The 17890-nt window shown below is 39.4% G+C and overlaps 1 protein-coding gene across 12 annotated transcripts; it reads left to right on the forward strand.

Moving 5' to 3' along the window:
* The first annotated feature begins 5694 nt into the window (after positions 1 to 5694).
* Positions 5695 to 17819, forward strand: rbpms2a (RNA binding protein, mRNA processing factor 2a). Of its 12 annotated transcripts, none has more exons than XM_017304166.2 (9): positions 5697 to 6273; positions 8446 to 8523; positions 9652 to 9690; positions 9847 to 9909; positions 10830 to 10980; positions 12322 to 12485; positions 14462 to 14534; positions 16787 to 16818; positions 16911 to 17819. In XM_017304166.2, exons 1-7 carry the CDS (start codon positions 6220 to 6222, stop codon positions 14525 to 14527), a joined length of 615 nt encoding a protein of 204 aa, XP_017159655.1. In that variant the 5' UTR covers positions 5697 to 6219; the 3' UTR covers positions 14528 to 14534; positions 16787 to 16818; positions 16911 to 17819. The 12 variants fall into 12 exon arrangements, with proteins under 12 accessions (XP_008402959.1, XP_017159655.1, XP_008402962.1 ...); XM_008404740.3 differs by having other exon boundaries at positions 16787 to 16823; positions 16911 to 17108; XM_081605020.1 differs by having other exon boundaries at positions 5705 to 6273; positions 12322 to 12470.
* The last annotated feature ends 71 nt before the right edge of the window (positions 17820 to 17890 follow it).

Consider the following 17890-nt stretch of genomic DNA (forward strand, 5'->3'; position numbering starts at 1 on the left):
GAAGAACGCACTAAGAATTTTATCCATCTTTTGATACATTTATCACTACTATAATTTCTCCACTTCTCTAAGTAAAAAAAAAAAATGAAAAGATTGACAGTTTATTTGGAGTGAAATCAGGGGGTCATGTAGACCCAAATCTCAGATTTTTTTCAAGGTTTTGTTGGCTCTAGTGGCCTTTATTTGAAAGTAGTTTGACAGGAAAGAGGGCAATGAGAGAGGGGGAAGACTTGTGGCGAATGTTACAGGGGCCAGGAATTGAACCTGCAACCACTGCCATGAGGACCAAGGCCTCAATACATGGGTTGTGCTTTTCCTCTGCGCCACCACAGCACCCCAGATTTTTTTCATTTAAAAAATTTTTTTTTTTTTTGTTTTCAGAAGGGCTTTTTTTTTTCCAATTTACAGACATTACTATGGATTAGAAAATTATGTGTATGAGGATGTATTCACCCGTCTATCTTGCATGTTTTATCTGAACAGAGCAGCAGCACTAGATCACCAAATTAAGAACTAAGTGGAGTCAGAGATAAAGTCCAAACACCCCAAAACGTAACTTAAATTCTCTGTATAACAGAAATGAATTGGCTGTAGTAGGAATTAAGTTCAGGGAAAATCGTGCCTCCTTTCAACTTGAAATGTTTAATTTTCACAATAAATCATAACAGCGAGTTCATCTTTAGGTCATACCTATTGGTGTGATCACACGCCACTTAATGGGCTGATAACATCTGAATAGAGGAAAATGTGGGTGAATTTAAGATACATTAAACAGGAGTTTTCAAGACATTAGCATTTTTTTAGGGCCTCAGAATAAAGTGCAGTAAAATCCTAATGCTTTTCACACCTCTGAGTTTTCATTGAAAACAATTTTGAAAACCATGCATTCTTTGCGGGCTGCACAGTGGCGCAGTTGGTAGAGCTGTTGCCTTGCAGCAAGAAGGTTGTTGGTTCGATTCCCAGCCCCGGCCTTTCTGCATGGATTTTGCATGTTCTCCCTGTGCATGCGTGGGTTTTCTCCAGGTACTCCGGTTTCCTCCCACAGTCCAAAAACATGACTGTCAGGTTAATTGGTCTGTCTAAATTGCCCCTAGGTATGGTTGTGTGTCTCTCTGTTGCCCTGTGACTGGCAACCTACCCAGGGTGTACCCCGCCTCTCGCCCAGCACACCAGCTGGAGATAGGCACCAGCAACCCTCCCGACCCCACTGAGGGACAAGGGTGAAAGAAAATGGATGGATGGATGCGTTCTTTGCATTTTACTTCATAATTATGCATCGTCTTGTGTTTCACCCTTGTGGAGGGCGTCAGTGACTGTCACCAGTCTTTCCTGCGATTGTGTAAATCGAGTGACCCAGACTGAGAGACCATAATCATCAAAGTTTTTAATAGTTCCATCTGCGTGTATCGATACTATATATTATATGAATTTCACTTTCTGAAATGTGAAAGTGAAATGGGTAACAAAAAATATTGAACTTGTCTTTTTTATTTATTTATTGTTTTTTTCTCTTTTACAATTTTCAAATGCTTTTTCAAACATTTGGAAAGCCTCGACTTCAGCTACACTAAAACCTGAGTTGCGTATATTTGAGCCTGTGTGTATAATTTTAATCCTGCACAGATTTGAAAAAATCTTTGAAACATTTTTTCACCTCGTGCACCTAATTCTCCCTTCCCATCACTCCCTTCAAAATATCTACATCGTTTAAAACCTGAAATAACTGCGGGGCTCATTACCAAGATGAGCGTATGTAAACGTCTGACCGTATGGTAGCATGACTGCAACAAAAGAACTTGAATCCCTCTAAGTATAAGTTTTGGTTAAACAAAAAAAACTAAGTGTTAATCTCAGTGTTTGATTTTAGAGTCGTGCAGCTTCTGCAATGTTACAGTTTCACTTTTGCACCATTCCTGCTATTCATAATTATGCTAAAAAGCGATTCTCATGACATTAGAAACAGATGTTTATCCTAAATGTTTGTATAGCACTTTTATTCCCTTTGTGTTCATTAATCAGAAGGCCTTTGATTTGAACATCTCTGGATATTTCCATCCAGCAACATCCCAGTTGTCAATTATGCAGAGCCTCTTTGGCAGCACTCAGGAGAAAGAGGCCGATGAGTTTATCTCCAAACAACTTGAAGTGTTCTGTAAAAATCCAACCGAGACGTATAAATAAGAAATATTTTACGGCTCCGCAGCCACACTAGGCTATCTTTGGCCGTGAAAATGCCTCTGACATCTCTGAGCATAAAAGGTTTGGAGCTCCGGTGAGTCATTTCTTTGCTCTCTGCTCTCTTGTAGCTGGTTGCGTCTTGCTTTCTCAAGCTGACATCTTTTGTAAGGGGTTTCTGGGCAAGAAGCAGGGAGTCCTACAGCATTAATGACAAACTCTTGCTTGTTTTTATTAAGTAAAATAACAACAGAGAGACGATCAGGTGAAGAGTCCTGCCTCCAAACAAGAGGTGCGTCAAAAGTCCAGGCATTAGAAATGTTCCGTTCAAACCTTAACAACCAATACATTAACGCTCACTCACTCACTGGCACGGTCAATATTTCATAGGCGGAGAATGTCGTTGAAATGGTAAGCAGAGCGTAAAATGATGTTGTTCTTCCGCATCTTTAAGATTCAGCTGCTGACAGAAAGCAGATCTCCGCTTGGCGCTCAAACCCCGGATCTGTTCTTTACCTTCCGATGTTAAAACTCTAATCTCACGTCAAACAAGCTCTTCCTATATGCTTTCGACTGAGCGGGAAACCATAAGTGGTGTCCTCTTAGCCATCTTAGAATCATACACAAGCTGTTTTAGCAAAAGAAAAACATGTATGAATGATTTTTTTGTGGTGTTTTTTTTTTATTTTAAAGAAAATTGTGCAACATATACTTGTAAGTAGTGGTTCAGGAGTTGATAAAGTTATGAGGAATTGACTGAACATGGACATGTTTAATCTTTGCACTTGAAAAATGGACTAAGAAGACGGCAAGACGTACATTTAAGGAAAGGCTGGAGCTACTTCCAGAAATATGTCTCGTAAAGTGTCCCTCTTTGTCTCCATATATGTACGTACATGGCTGAGTCTCTCAAACATGTGAAACGCAGAAGACCGTGGCTATTTTTACACCCAAAATTGAAGGAGAAATACAGTGGGAACACGTCTGTCCACCTCACCTCCTCCTCTTTCTCCTCCTCCTCCTCCAGTCCTGATTGTGTTCCTATACAAAGTCAGGAAACCGTCTGGCCTCTGAGAGCTGCGTTGTTGTGAGGAAACCCGCTGCATGCTGGGCTCGCGTCCAGGGCCGAGCCTTAACTTGCGGCCCCGGCCAGCCTTTTACTCCACCCACACAGCCTCTGACATCGACATGGAGGCAAACAGTCAAAACACTCACAATGTGATTTATTTTTAACGTTATTGTGACACTTTCTATCTCATGCCCATCGGCAACACCGTTTGTCCAAATAGGTCGATGCGAAACAAGGCCCGTTCTTTGAAACAACACACAATAAATAAATGACTACTTATTTTATAGCCTTTGGACCAGAACTGTATTAGTGCATAGTTGTGATTGAATTTTACAGTTTTACTGTAAAATTGACTTTAAATGCTGAAACTTCTTACATTTTGAAATAATTTTGACGTGTTTCCTTTTAATGATATCACAGGAAAGAAGCTAAAGTGTTACTCATAAAATATAATGAATATTTTCCAGGGTGTAATCTCTAGTATTTATTTTTTTTCATTAATTCTAAAATATATTATGAGAGAAATGTTGTCAAGCAAATTGTCCATGAAGGTAGGATATTAGATACATTTTGCTGTGCTGAAATAGATGCATCTAGTAAAACATACTATTCATACTTCCCTTTTATTCCGATTTAATAATAATGATGGTTTTGATTACATTTCAAAATCATCATCATTCACCTGCTTTGTTGCTGAAATGTGCTATGCAATCATTGCAAATTAATCCTATACAGTATTTATTGTTAAACATTAAAATTGCTCAAATATTCATCAAGCTTTTTAGTTTATAAATGCGACGTTTAGTAAAGGTGAGATTCTGACATTAGCTGCTTTCCTTTCGTAACAGATCCTATTTATCTACCTTGACTAGAACTGAATTGACGATGTTGGATCGTTCACCAGACGTCTGCATGTCTGATATAGTACATGGGTTGAATTATGAGTGAACATATTAATTTACAAGTGGTTAAGAGCTGTCATGAGTCTGTGCTTGTCCAGACTCCAGGTTTAACTAGCTGGAGTTAAGTCAAACATGACAGCAAGCTGAACTCCTTCGCCCCGAAGCAGCTTTGATCAATAAGCAGCACATCTTAGCTGCGGTTGTCAGGGGAAACCGGTCGTACGCAACGTTTTCAGGACAGATTTTAAGAGTTTGTTAATATTTCATTGGCATTTTGTTATTTGGTCACAAATCCGTCCTTATTTGTTGACGGAGCATGGAGGATCAAACAGGTGTGTCTGTTGTGATGAATAAAAATGTGTTTGCACTCCATCTTTCATAATTTGTGAGAAATCATTCTGAGTTAGTAGGTTTTAAAAGTGTTTTGATTTTGTAAGCCGGATAATTTATTTGTATTTAAATGAATTAATCTGAGTGAAAGCATTTATAAATTTGTGAGAATATAGTTATTTGTTTTCGAGTCAGTACATTTTTAATTAGACTTTTAGTCATTCATTTAAGTGTCTGTTACTTTTTACATAATTCAACGAATTCATGCAAGTAAAATGTACACAGATTCCTACACCTATATTTATTTATTTTTGTAACATTATTTAGCAGTTTATTCAGCTAACAATAATAAATAAATTGTAATCTAAAAATGAAATGCAGAGTTTCGAATCAAATCTTGTCTAGAAGGAGCAGAACAGAGTGTTTAGCTGGTCAAACAAGTCATCAAAAGAATAGGATAGAATTATTATTATTAATATTATTATTAATTATTATTATTGTTATTATTATTACTAAATTTGCTATTTAAATGGGCAAGAAATAATCTTTCTTTGTTAAACATAAGCTGGCCCGAAGCATAAGAATATGGTGCTTAGGTCACCCAGGCCAGCAGGGGGCACCCAAGACTCCTTGAATTCTCACACAATACATCTCAGTAAATGTTTTGCTGCTGTTGCTTGTTATCAAATTAATAAAAAAATTATGCAACTTTGAAACTGGATCCATAGCTTTTAATTTTAGACTTAAATAAATATTTAAATCATTTTAAAATGTAAAAGAATTCACATGTATACAAATGTTCATAAGTTGAGGCACAATTTTAGAGTACTTCAATTTAATAATAAATATTATCCCTGTTTGAGTCACACCTGCTGTAACTACAAAAAAGTCTCCACAAGAGATTGTCCTTTAACAACCAGCATTGTCAATCCTCCCAGATCTATTGAGTCAGTCTTGAATTAGTTCACTTTAGATCTTATTGCAAGTACTAATGAGTAAATGGAAGAAATAACACAGCCACGCAAATTTATTCACAGCTTTTAGATAAGGGCATTATGTGTAGGTAGGCCCCCACGTCAAACCCTGATGAGGGCCCCATTTGACTTTGGGCCGGCCCTGCTGTTGCGTATACCGGCGGAGGGGCCGGCTGCTCCCGCAACAGCTGAGGCGGATCTGCAGTTTGATTACAGCACACAGCAGACTCCAACATAATTGATGACCTAATTGAAAAGCGGGAGGAGAGAGAGAGAAAGAAAGAGAGAGAGACGCTCCAATGAGAAAAGTTTACTTGTTCTCCGATTGAACAGTTCCCCCCTCCGTCCCCCCCAACACAGCTGAGGGCATTGATGTGAACGCAAGTCGCTTTCAGTTTTTTACGCGCACTTCTTTCCCCCCTCATCTCTCACCCTCACACACGGAGCACCTAATCCACCTTCGCACCTTTAGTTTTTTTTTTAAGAGCGCTGTTTGTGTTTTCTTTTTCTTTTCTCCAGCAATTTAAAAAAAAACAACAGAAAAAAAACAAAAAAAACAACAACAACTTCTCTTTAATGAGTAATTGTGTGTACTCCCGAACCGAACTCGGATAGCTTGTTCGCGCGACCTCACCTCGGCACATCATCTCCGCTGAAGTTCAGACGCCACCGGGACTTTTCACTGCAGCTTCAGACACACTTCTTACAGGGGGGGAAACATCACTCGACCTGATTTTTCTGCCTAGCCACAGCCGAAGCGACCTTCAACATGAGTCTGAAAGCTGACTCTGAGCCGAATAACAATGTTTCCATCGAGGAGGAGGTGAGTCTGACTCGAGTTTTTTTATTCTTAAGTTTTTCGGTTCTACCTGGTCATATTCTAGCTTCCGGCCGCAAAATTTAGCCTCCTTCTAAAGCTTCAGAGTTTTAACTCCTCACTGCGGTGCTGAAGCAGACAAGAGAGGAGAAAAAAAAGAGCCAAATTAAAGGGACGTGACGGATTCCTGGGGTTTATAGTGTCAGAATACTGTTTTCAATCTTACAGTAATTTTGAAAACCTGACTTGGTGTGTTTAACCTTCGTAACTCTTGTAATTTTGAATCCTTTTATTTTAAAATGCTGTCAATTTTTTTTCTTCAGGTTTTGGTGAACAAATTAAATTCCTAAATTAGCTCTGTTTTCCAGAATTTTTTTTTCTTTACTACCAGTAATTAAGTGTTTGTGTTTTTCTTTTATACCATCACGAGTACTTTGCAAATTCAATACTTATATATATATATTTTAAGCTTTTTTTTTATCAAACCTGTATTCAATACTCCTATAAATTTAAGTATTTAAAAATTTGTCTAAGTCATTTTAAAATGTATATATCTGTCTTTTATTAAAAATAAAACCTGACCTTTGGAGTCTTCAGATCTTTGTTTTTTTTTTTTTTTCTTTAACGGGTGTATCTAATAAATGACAGTAATCCTATAGTTGAATGATTAAATGATGATTCTGGTGATGAGCCTTTTAAAGCTGCCACTCTTCTCTCTGTGTGGCCAGCATCTTTATTTCCTCTTTAATGGCTCCTCATGGAGACGCTCTAAAGGAAGCAGCGGGCCTTATGTTGGTCCTCCTTTTGTTCCCATTATGCATGACAAAACCTTGTTTGGCTACTTTTTTCTTACTCCTAATTTGCCTTGAATTCCCCTTCTACTCCCCTTGTATTTAGCAACAAATGGACTTGACTAAATCTTGGTGGGAGGGGAACAGATATTAAACGCTGCTGTAATATCCCCCCTCCCCAGAATATTTTGGGGTTTTAAATCATTTTTAGATTTTATTCCAACTGTTCAGTTTCAGATTTGCAGCTGCTCACTCATTGCTTTGGGATAAATTGAGACATCTTTACTGTGTTTGATCCTTGCTGAGCTGGTGTTAATCTGCTGTATACATTGACATGCGCAAAAAAAAAAAAAAAGGGCTGAGACTTGCTGCTGTGCAGCACCTGAAAAATGTCGGGAGAGCCGACAGGGCCGGGGCCACTGGTCAGAGGAAGGAAATGGTGTCATGCTGTGTGCTGTTCAACGCTGTTCCTCTGGCTGCTCCATTGTACTTCAGGCCTCCCCGCCGACCGAGAACTAATGGGCCTCCCTGTTTATACGCCGGAATAAAGACACTGAATGTCCAGTCAAGGGGTATCTGTTTCCTTCAGGCAGGATCAAAGACTCCCCTGTTTTTAAATGACTGCCTTCTGATCAGCTTAGATTGCTGGAGAAACACAATTTCAGGTTTTAAAATTTGTGAGTGAAAAGTATTTTAGATCATTTTCAAATCTGCCCAATTAAGCTAATATGTTTTGACAAGGTCCTATGGCTTGGTGACAGCCGAGGGGTGTTAGGCTATGAAGGCTTTCTATTGATGAACAAAAAAGATGTCCAGATTCAGCTTTTCCAATACTATTATTTTTACCTTCCATATCTTTGGTTAATTTAAGAAATGCTGGGATGTGTCTTTAAGGATTTCTAGTCATTAATGGCTCCATATGCCATTTATACTTCCAGCTGATGCAGACTGATCCTTTCTACCCTAATTTTGTTACTTCCTAAAGCATTTTTTTCTTATAAAGCAACATGTCTTAATTCCATTTTCGTCTTTAGTGTTTTGTCAAATCTGTCACAGCTTCTGCACTGACTGCAAAGAGCTGAAGCAATGCCACAAAACTCTAAATAGGATCCTCAATTGAATAAATGGAACTGAATGAATCTGCAACTGAACTGTGAGGATCGATGGCTTGAAACTTGAGGGGGATTTTTACTTTATTTTCAAAAGGGTTTGGAAAAACCCAAAGAAAAATTTAAATGTGAGGAATGTGGATGGGAAAGGTAGTTTATATTATTGGTACTGTTTCTGTTAAATTCTGAAAATTACATGTGTTCAAAAGACGAACTGCATGCATCTGTTTTTGTGATGTCAGAGAATGACTAGATGCTTTTTTTTTTTCTGTTTGCAGGTACGAACACTGTTTGTCAGCGGCCTACCGGTTGACATCAAACCACGGGAACTTTACCTCCTTTTCAGACCTTTCAAGGCAAGTTGCAGCGCATGTATTTCCAAGAAGGGTCTACTGAGTTTTTTTTTTTTTTTTTTTTTTTTTTTTTTACTCAAGCTTTTCAGTGTGTAAATGGAATAAAGTTGATTTGTCATCCTCTTTAAAAAAAAAAAAAAAGGAAAAACATTGAGTAGCTGCTGTTTGCCTGCTGCTGGAGCAGAGTCATGGAAAGTGGTTGTGAAGGGATTATCTGTGCTGAGAGGCAGACTTTTAGTATTTAGGAAGCATTTGTCATCTGAATTGCAGGTAAATTTCTTTTTAAGCCACTCTTCATTTCACCATAATACATAAACCATCCAGCGCTCTGCTCTGGAGGAAGATCTCTGTGCAGCTATAGTCCCTCCATTAATGGAGGATCACATATTTGCATATATAAAAATGAGGCCACATCATTGTTGATCTATTAGTTGCTGGGGTTTTTTCCCGTCCTGTTCCATAAACACCCCCTCCCACTGTTGTCCTAATGAAGCAAACTGGAAGTGGTGTCCCTCGCACATGGATGGTCCTGTGGAATGTGTAAATGAGTAGCTCTCCTGATTGGCCAAGCTGCTCTCTGTGACCCAGCTCTCACACAAGCAGGGAAATTTAGATATACACTCCAAACATTTGCACATTGTGAAACCACTGGAGTTTTTTTCAGTTGGTTCTAGCTTTTCTTTTTGGTTTATCTTTTTATTTCAACACAAGGCAAACGCAGCTCGGCGTTAGCAAGTTGCTTCAATCAGGTCTGGGGAGGCAAACATAAAAATAAAAATCTCTACAGCTTTTCAAGATGGTGTTTTCCTCGTTTATTGGAGGCCATTTTAGTTTTGGATTCTTGCCACAGATTGCGATGGAAAGTTTTGTAAATCTGAATCGGGAGTGAATCATACTTTGTATGATCTTTGCCTTGTCAGCTACTCCTGCTGTTTTTAAAATCGTAGACTAGAGTATTGAATATATCCTGGCATGCTTTTTGACAAGCATCACTACAGATGTGAAGTGCAGTTTTTTCATGGATCTGATGGCGTCCAGGCAGATTTGGTCTTCATGTAGCGAATTGTTTTATGCCTGACCTCCTTCATGTGACTTCATCGTGGATAATTGGCTATCTTTTTTTTCCTGCAGGGTTATGAAGGGTCACTGATTAAGTTAACATCAAAACAGGTGAGGTGGTCTCAATCGGTCCTCTGGATGACTTCCAGACTGATTTATTCTCAATAGCTTTACAATTGACATTATTATTATTACTTTATTGCCAGATTTTAAAATGCATGTTTGTGGCGAGTCGTTGCATAATGGGGCGCTTCTTTTGTCTTCCAGCCTGTCGGGTTTGTAACTTTTGACAGTCGTTCTGGAGCCGAAGCTGCAAAAAACGCTCTGAATGTGAGTTTTCATTCACCGATTTAATTTCTTTAAGAGTTTCACAGTTCCCCGTCCGTCTGTTTTTTCCATCTTCTACATGTTGTGCTAACCATTTTTTTTGTTTAAACCCACAAATGATTGGGACTTGATTGTGAGCAACATCATCTCGCCCTCTGAAATCTCTCAAAGCCAACCGTTTTGTCTCTTACAATTCAATGGCAGGGCCATTTTTGGAAAGAGGCCAGAATCCCGTAGCCTTACGGTAGTTTACTTTGACCTTGATACACATCCTTCTTAGTCTGATAATAGCTTTCCTCAGTTTTGCATATCACTGCTTTACTGTAATACCTGTCTCATAGCCACATGTAGTTATTTGGACACATCTTTGGTAGTGTAACCTTATTTTTTTTGTCACTCGATAGCCCACATTGGCAGCATCTAACACTTCTCTCTCATAGCTTAGCATTCGTTATGAGCATCACCTCTTAGACACACCAGCAGAGGCACACATACACACACAACACATACACCAAAATACTACTCACCTGCATGTGGGCACAATGCTTAGGGCACAAAACACAAAAGCAGGGTTAGACCACCTGAAGGAAATTCCACTCTGTCTCGCTGTCGGCCCCTTCTCCTCATCTCCTTCTCCTCCTGGCTCGCGCAGAGGCTGCACTCATCCGCCAGTCACCTCTGCTCTCGATTTGTCGTCACGAGGAAAAGGAGATGCAAGCGTGTCGAAATGCCAGAAGTGCATCCTTCAGATGGTGTTTTGACATCCTTTGTTAGAGGCTTGAAAGATGCACCCTGAGCATTGAAACACCGCTTTCAGGAAGGGGGGGAGGGGGCCCTGCGAGACTGCTTAAACTTAGCCCCCCATGAACTCCGCTCGCCTCCCTTACGATCATATGTCCTCCCTCCTCCGTCTCTCCTCTCAGGGTATCCGTTTTGATCCCGAAAGTCCCCAGACCCTGCGCTTAGAGTTTGCTAAAGCCAACACGAAGATGGCAAAGAGTAAGCTGATGGCCACACCGAACCCCACAAATATCCACCCCGCTCTAGGAGCACACTTCATTGCACGGGACCCATGTAAGTTGTACGGCTTCACTACTCTAGGCCCTCATCCACACCCACCTTGGCAGTGTCAGTGCTCAGTGGCCCTTGTTGTCCACTTTTTAAGACCTACAGACGTTATGGGATTAACTTCCATGGTTTGGGAGGGGTACGACGGGTTTTCTAACAAGTTAAAGGACTAACTCACCTTCACATGCATGTGTCATCTCGATTTTTCAGCCAGTTCCTTTTTGCTTCTGTACAGCGGGGGAAATTCCACTTGCAGGTTTTAGTCGGCAGTGACGTCTCTGCCCTTTGTCCGAACATCTGCTTGATTCATTAGTTTGAGGGCTGGTGGTGGTTGACAAGTGATGAGCTTCATTAAAGCCAGATCCCTCCTGGATAAATTTACTGTTGTGGTGTGGCAGATTGCCTTAAGTGAGGGTTTGGGGGGGACAAGTGGGGAGACTGAAGCTGGCTTATAAAAACGGTAAATCTTAGATACTTTACTCAACAGTTTTTGATGCATTTAAAAAATGTACTTCCAAGTTTGTTTAAAGAGAGATTTATGTTTTTAGTGCACCAAAGAATAACCACTATGTAAATGACATAAAATGGTTAATTTACCTTAAAGCTGCAGGATGATGTAACTTATTTTTTTTACACATTTGTAAAAGGTATTTTGTGACGCATGAAACGGATAATTTGTGGAAAAAAATCAAGCTCCTCTGCCTTCTGCTGGTGCTAACTAGAAACATCCAAACAGAGCCAGGAGGAGGTCTTGGCACTGTTGATCATGCTTGTGTACACGTTCCACATCCTCAATCCCGATGGTCTGTCATGAATGCTAAAACTACTTTGCATGGCTGCCGATAACAGAAGATGAGCGGTATTCCTGGAATGGTAAGTTTTTCTGCCATCAGCACAGTTGGAAGCACTTACATGAGTGGGATTGATGGCGCCAGGACCCTCTGCCTGACTGTTTGTTTTTTGTTTTTTTTTTGTTGTTTTTTTTTGATTGGCAGCTGTGAATTTCTTCAGGTGACAATAGTAGCACTGGGAGCATTTTCCCCCACAGGGGGTTTTAACATATTTGTTAAAAACTTTGTTGTGGCAAAATTTAACAAATATGTGGACATATATATTTTTTTTCCATAAGTTTCATATTGCTGCAGCTTTAAGAATGCATTTTCAGCAGTACAAACCGACGGCATTTCAGTACCAGTGACCAGACCTGTAACGGACACCAGACTTACTAGGTTATACTTTGATGGTTTATTTGGTCATCAGCATCCACTGATTTTTAACAAGCATTCATAGTTTGAGCAAATGCAGCAGCGCAGTCAGCTTGTCTACTACCGTCCTGTACTTCCCCAGATGATCTGACAGGGGCAGCATTGATCCCAGCATCACCAGATGCCTGGACTCCATACCCGCTCTACACCACGGAGCTGACTCCAGGCCTCCCACATGCAGCCTTCACCTACCCGGCAGCTGCTGCCGCCGCCGCAGCGCTCCACGCCCAGGTGAGGGAGCAACCGGTGTGTTTCTCTTCTTCTTAAACTAACCTTCTGCACTCTGAAACTACGGTGGGGGTCGTATAGTTGATGATGAGGTAGAAATTTTAAAGCAATTGGCACTAAATTGTCTATAATCCAAATAGGCTCTGCAAGGTTTTACCCACTGGGGTGGAGCCCAGTATAGATATAAGCCAGAAAGCTTTGTGGAAGTTCAAAAGATGGGTGATACTCACTGGTCACTTTTAGACATCTACCTAGTGCCAGGTTGGGTCGCCTTTTTCATAGACTAAATGTTTGAAGAACTTTTAAAATTTTGGTCCATAGATTTGTCAACTGGAAATACACCATCATTATGTTGTATACCAAATGTTTTATCTGACTGTGAAGCAAGCACAGTGAACTTTGTTCATGAACTTGCTTAAAGTGACTTAAACTGTTTATTATGGTTTTGGAAGTGGCCATCAGAAGACGGGTACACTTTGGACAAAAAGGTAACGGCAGAAATACTTGGGTAGGCTGTGATATTTAAGCAGTTTTCAGTTTGGGCCAATTGTACAATCTTAATGTTGGGACTTGACTATTGAGTCTGAATTGTAGCAGTTTCCTGTTCTTGGCAAACCATCAGATTCATTAAGTTAAATATCTTGGTTTTAATAAGTCATTGTTTGAGTTGATGTCTATTCTGACATTAAGGGATTTGCAAATTTCTAAAACTGCCAGACCATTTTGATCCCCTGAGATAGTTCTGTGTTGGACCACCAGCAGATCAGCTCTTCCTTCAGTGCTCAGATCGGCTCTTTCTGATGCTTGATTTTAACTTCAAGTCATCTTCACCACAACTTGCTCTAAAAGCATTCAGTCTCTGCTGTGTAGCTTGGCAGTTGTGCTGACAAGAAATTAAATGGTGTATCCAATAAAGTGGTTGTGTAATATCATTTTCTGAAGTGCAGAAAGGTTTCTTACAATCCAGTTGAATTTGAATTCCTTCATGCTTTTATTTTTTTAAATCTGGAACACTCTGGACATACAACTTATTTTCTTTTAGCAGAGCTCTGCACATACCCACCTTATCAGCTGAGGAGTTAAAAAAACAAAGGTGTGCTTCCTGATCTGACTGTGCAGTTTTCTTGGAATACAAAGCAAAGTATTTGTACCTAAAAATTTAGTTTTACCTTTAAACTCTCAAGTGGCACTTCATTTGTTTGGACACGCCAGCATCTAGGATCTTATTCTTGCAGTAAAATAAGCTCATGTGTGGGAAAAAAAAGCTACATGGCATTATGTCATCCTGACACACAACAGCTACCAATAAAGGAACGGGCAGGACTTGTAACAATAGCAATGGAAAATATTTTTCATGTTGGGTCATTCAGAGTTCACTGCCAGCTAGCTTCCTCCAAGGTAGTGTGGCTCTGCAGAGTAGGGAGTCAAAACCCATTTTGCCTGACTCCAGAGGCAGAGGAATGTTGGGTATTTGACTCAGGAGAAATCGTCAGACTTGTTGATCTTCTCTGAAGGTGCCAACTAACTGTCCACCTTCTGGTTGGAGCAGAAGCTGCACTTCTAATTGGATTCTGATGAAAGATCCTTAAAGTGCTCTGGTCTCGCCAAACGCTCCTCTACTAACGCCTTCCCATAATACTGTTACCCAAAGATGAAGGTCTCTAAACAGCTTCTAATGGTGTTATTAAATCTGCCGGGTTGTTTAGTGGTAGTGAAGGAGGAAAATGAGTCGAGGGCATGCGCTACTGATGGGTTTATTGGAACGTAAATATGTCAGACACACAGAGTTCTCCATGTTTCCATGCTGGTAATTGCTTGGACAATTGTCCTTGTTAAGCAGCTACACATTCCCATGGCTTCAGTGAGCTGGGTTTAAAGGGGCAGTCCCCTGTTTTTGTGTCTATTCAAAGGCTTTTTTTAAAGCATTTCTGCAGGAGTTGGAACTAAAGCTTGGTTATGGTCTGGTGTACATGACTTTGTCTGTGTTTCTTTAGATGCGCTGGTACCCTACTCCCTCTGAGACTTCCCAGCCTGGATGGAAGTCCCGGCAGTTTTGTTAGATATTTAGTGAGTAATCTCTTTGGGTTTTTTTTTTGTTGTTTTTTTTTCTCAGAGCAATCCCCGAGTTCTTTGCTAACCAGATGTAAAAAAAAAAAAAAAAAAATTGGAAATGCAATATTCAACTGACCCAATGTTAAAACGTTATTTGGTGTAACACACTCAAACAAAAAATTAGAACCTGAAGTAATATTTTGAACTCTGCTTAGAAATCCATGTAATTACTGGATCTTGGTCCAAAAATGTATTAAGGAAAATCTTAAAGCCTATTGCGTTTTCCAATAACTTACAACTTCAAAATAAATGGCAATGGAGTTAAAGTATTCCAATCTAAATTTACATACATACTATGCAGATGTTTCAAGCATTTTTTTTATTGGCACTTGCAGTGAAAACCCACAATTCAGTCTCTCAACTTTCAATACTACAGAAGACCTTAAACACTTTTCATACAAACCTCAGCCTACTACAGTACTGTGTACAGTACAGAATCACAGTATATTCCCTGGGCTTGCATTGTGAATTACAATGCACTGTGGCATGGATTTAAAACATTGGTTGCTTTAAATCGGCCTCCAGCTTGTCTCATTATTGCCTCTGGTGTCCACTTCCCATTTATGAATACTCCATTGATTCTCCTTTGGGGTTTAGGTCGGGTGGGCTAGCATGGACAAGCGCCATAGCCTGCTTCAAAATGAAACAATCTTCATAAAACTGTAGACGGAAACAAAGTGTTTTCCTGTCAGATGGCTCCTGTACTTTGGACACAGCAGAGCAGTTTGAAGTTGAAGTAAAGGCTTCAAATTTCAAATAACACCAATCTATTTGCTGAATTGAATTAAACTCAATATATGAAATATGCCTGCATTTCCTAAAACAGATCTGCTTTGCTACTGCTACCTAAACATTACTCTTTATTTTAAACGGTAAAGTAGTAATTGGTGTGGATTTGGTGCACAAGAGTATTTGTAGCAGAAGGAAGGAAACTGGATGTGTAAAGTGTAATTTTGGTTACTGTGGGAAAATATAATGCACTCTGGTTTGAACTTTTTTTTTCCTTTGTCAGATGCTTTCTTTAGATAATGCTACTTTGATCAATGTTCATGGAGGACAATTTTCCTTTTAATCATTTTGAAAGTACTTCAGTGATTAACCCACTGTCATGAATGTTTGGAGCCAATATTAAACACTTCCAGATTATGGAAAAGTGGAGTGACTGGATTTTATTCATTGTTTTGGTACCAAAAAGTGTAATCCCCCCAGCCCTCCAATAATGGCTTGGAGTTTTTTTAATGGTTGAAGTTGACTGAACACACAGGAAATCCAAAAAGGAAATTTTATTGGCTGTTTTGTCTTCTAGACTCAAAGGTTTTTTTGCTCCAAGTATTAGACCCATCCCCCAGTCATTTTAAAAAGAATTGGGTCACAAATTGTTGAATCTTTTAACCATTAGGTACTAGCGGAGCTCCAATTGCCACTGTTTAAAATACCAGACAGGCTGATTCTTGACCTGTGAAACAAATGTAACTGCATATAAATATAAATGAGTAGTTTAGATGTGGTGGGTGGGTCTGTTGGCTAGTCCCCTCTCACAACAGGGCAAAAAGAGACGATAGCTGATTTTTTTTTTTCTTTTTTCCCTAGACTTTTGTGACATCATGAGATCTGTATGTGTTTCACATAAAAATATTGGCCAATCACCTAAAGTTGAGGAAAGGGGGGGATTTGATTAGATACAATGTTGAAACTGAACATGGAGCTGGTCAGGGTTCCTAAAAAAATGCAGTAACCCTTATGTACAACTGGAAGCCAATTTTATGAGGTCAAGTTAAAAAGCCCCACAATCGACATCGTTTATTGAACTAATGATCTAATTAATTGAACTGTGGAGAATAGCAACCATGCAATACATTTTCTACCTTCAAGTGTCTTATGATTTTTTTTTTTGTTTTTTTTTTTGTTTTATCCCTTTCAGATATTTTGGAGCCTTTTTATTGTCCAAACTCTTGACCACATCCAAATTTTGTTACCCAATCTCTTAAGAATCAAGCTGTCAAAATATTTTTTCTCCTGTGAATGTTCGGATGCATCAAATATACCCCACCAAACTTGGTTCACAACTTAAGATTGCAATATTAATCAACCGACTTCAGTTTTGATGTGTAACTATTTCTTTTTCCTGATTCATTGTAACAAAACACTCTTTGATCTGAGGGTTTTTTTTCCAGTTCACTAACCTTTGTTTCCCCTGTGCTTTTCAGGCCTCTGGGAACCACACCTTTCTCCACCTGAAGTGAGGTTTGCCATGCTCTTCGTTTAATTTAATCCCATTTATTTAATGGACAAATGTGCATTATTATAAACAGTATTTATATCTCCTTCCAGTTGTCTCTGGGGGGAGTTGGAGTTAAAACAATCTTGCTGTCGACAATCTGAACTTATCCTTGGCAACTACTGCGGTACCGTTAGCACTTCAGAATAACGTAGAACTCATGCAAAACCCAGTCAGACTCCATGGATCCTACCTGCTGAGGAAAACTGAAGTTACTGTTAAGCTAGTCCTTCCATGGGTTGCCGCTGCTCCTGGGAGGTTTAGAGGCGTTAAATCATTGCATGTTAGTCTTTTTGGCATGAACTTAGAGCGCAGATTCCTGTGTATCCTAATTTTCTTAGTGTTTGTGTTGCCATTTGGCCTAGACAGCAAAACGTTTTGTTTTTCTTCCTGTACATCCTTGGTCTCTTACCTCTGTGTAAGCTAGGCTGTTGTGTAAATGGCTTATCTCGCATGGACCCTGTGAATGCATCCCTTCGTTTGAACAATCCTTGGCCTCTTTATCAGTGTGTGTCATTATTTGAGCAAAGAAAAGTGCAAAAATTTTTTGCACTTTTTTGCGTAATGTATATTTATGCATTTTTGTGCAACTAAATAATGAACCTATATAAGTTGGATGTTTAGTCGTTTCTTGTGTTTGGTGTTAATTTTTGATCCTATATCCTGTTGAAGTAGTTAAAAAGTGCAATTTGTTTAAAGGGGACGTTGGAATTGGCTTGTGCCATTCTGCTAAAATGAGATTGTTTTACGGCAATCTTTCAGAATGTGAAACTGGACTAAAAATGTAAAGGGTTGCTTTTTTTGGAAGGGGGATGGTTTGAGGAGGGTGGGGGGTTGAAATGTTTAGCAGGATTAGAGTGAAGGAATTTAGTTTGTGGTTTAGATAATGTTTGTCCTTGTATCTGCTGTGCATAAGATGTAAAAAAAAAAATCCCATCTTATGAATAAAAGAAGTGAATGCATTCTTCTGCTTGGCATCCGTCATTTCTTTGCTGCACGTCGCTGACCAATCAAAGCTAAATCAGTTGGTCTA

The sequence above is a fragment of the Poecilia reticulata genome, chromosome 3 (assembly GCF_904066995.2).
Source record: "Poecilia reticulata chromosome 3, P_reticulata-male-v2, whole genome shotgun sequence".
NCBI lineage: Eukaryota > Metazoa > Chordata > Actinopteri > Cyprinodontiformes > Poeciliidae > Poecilia > Poecilia reticulata.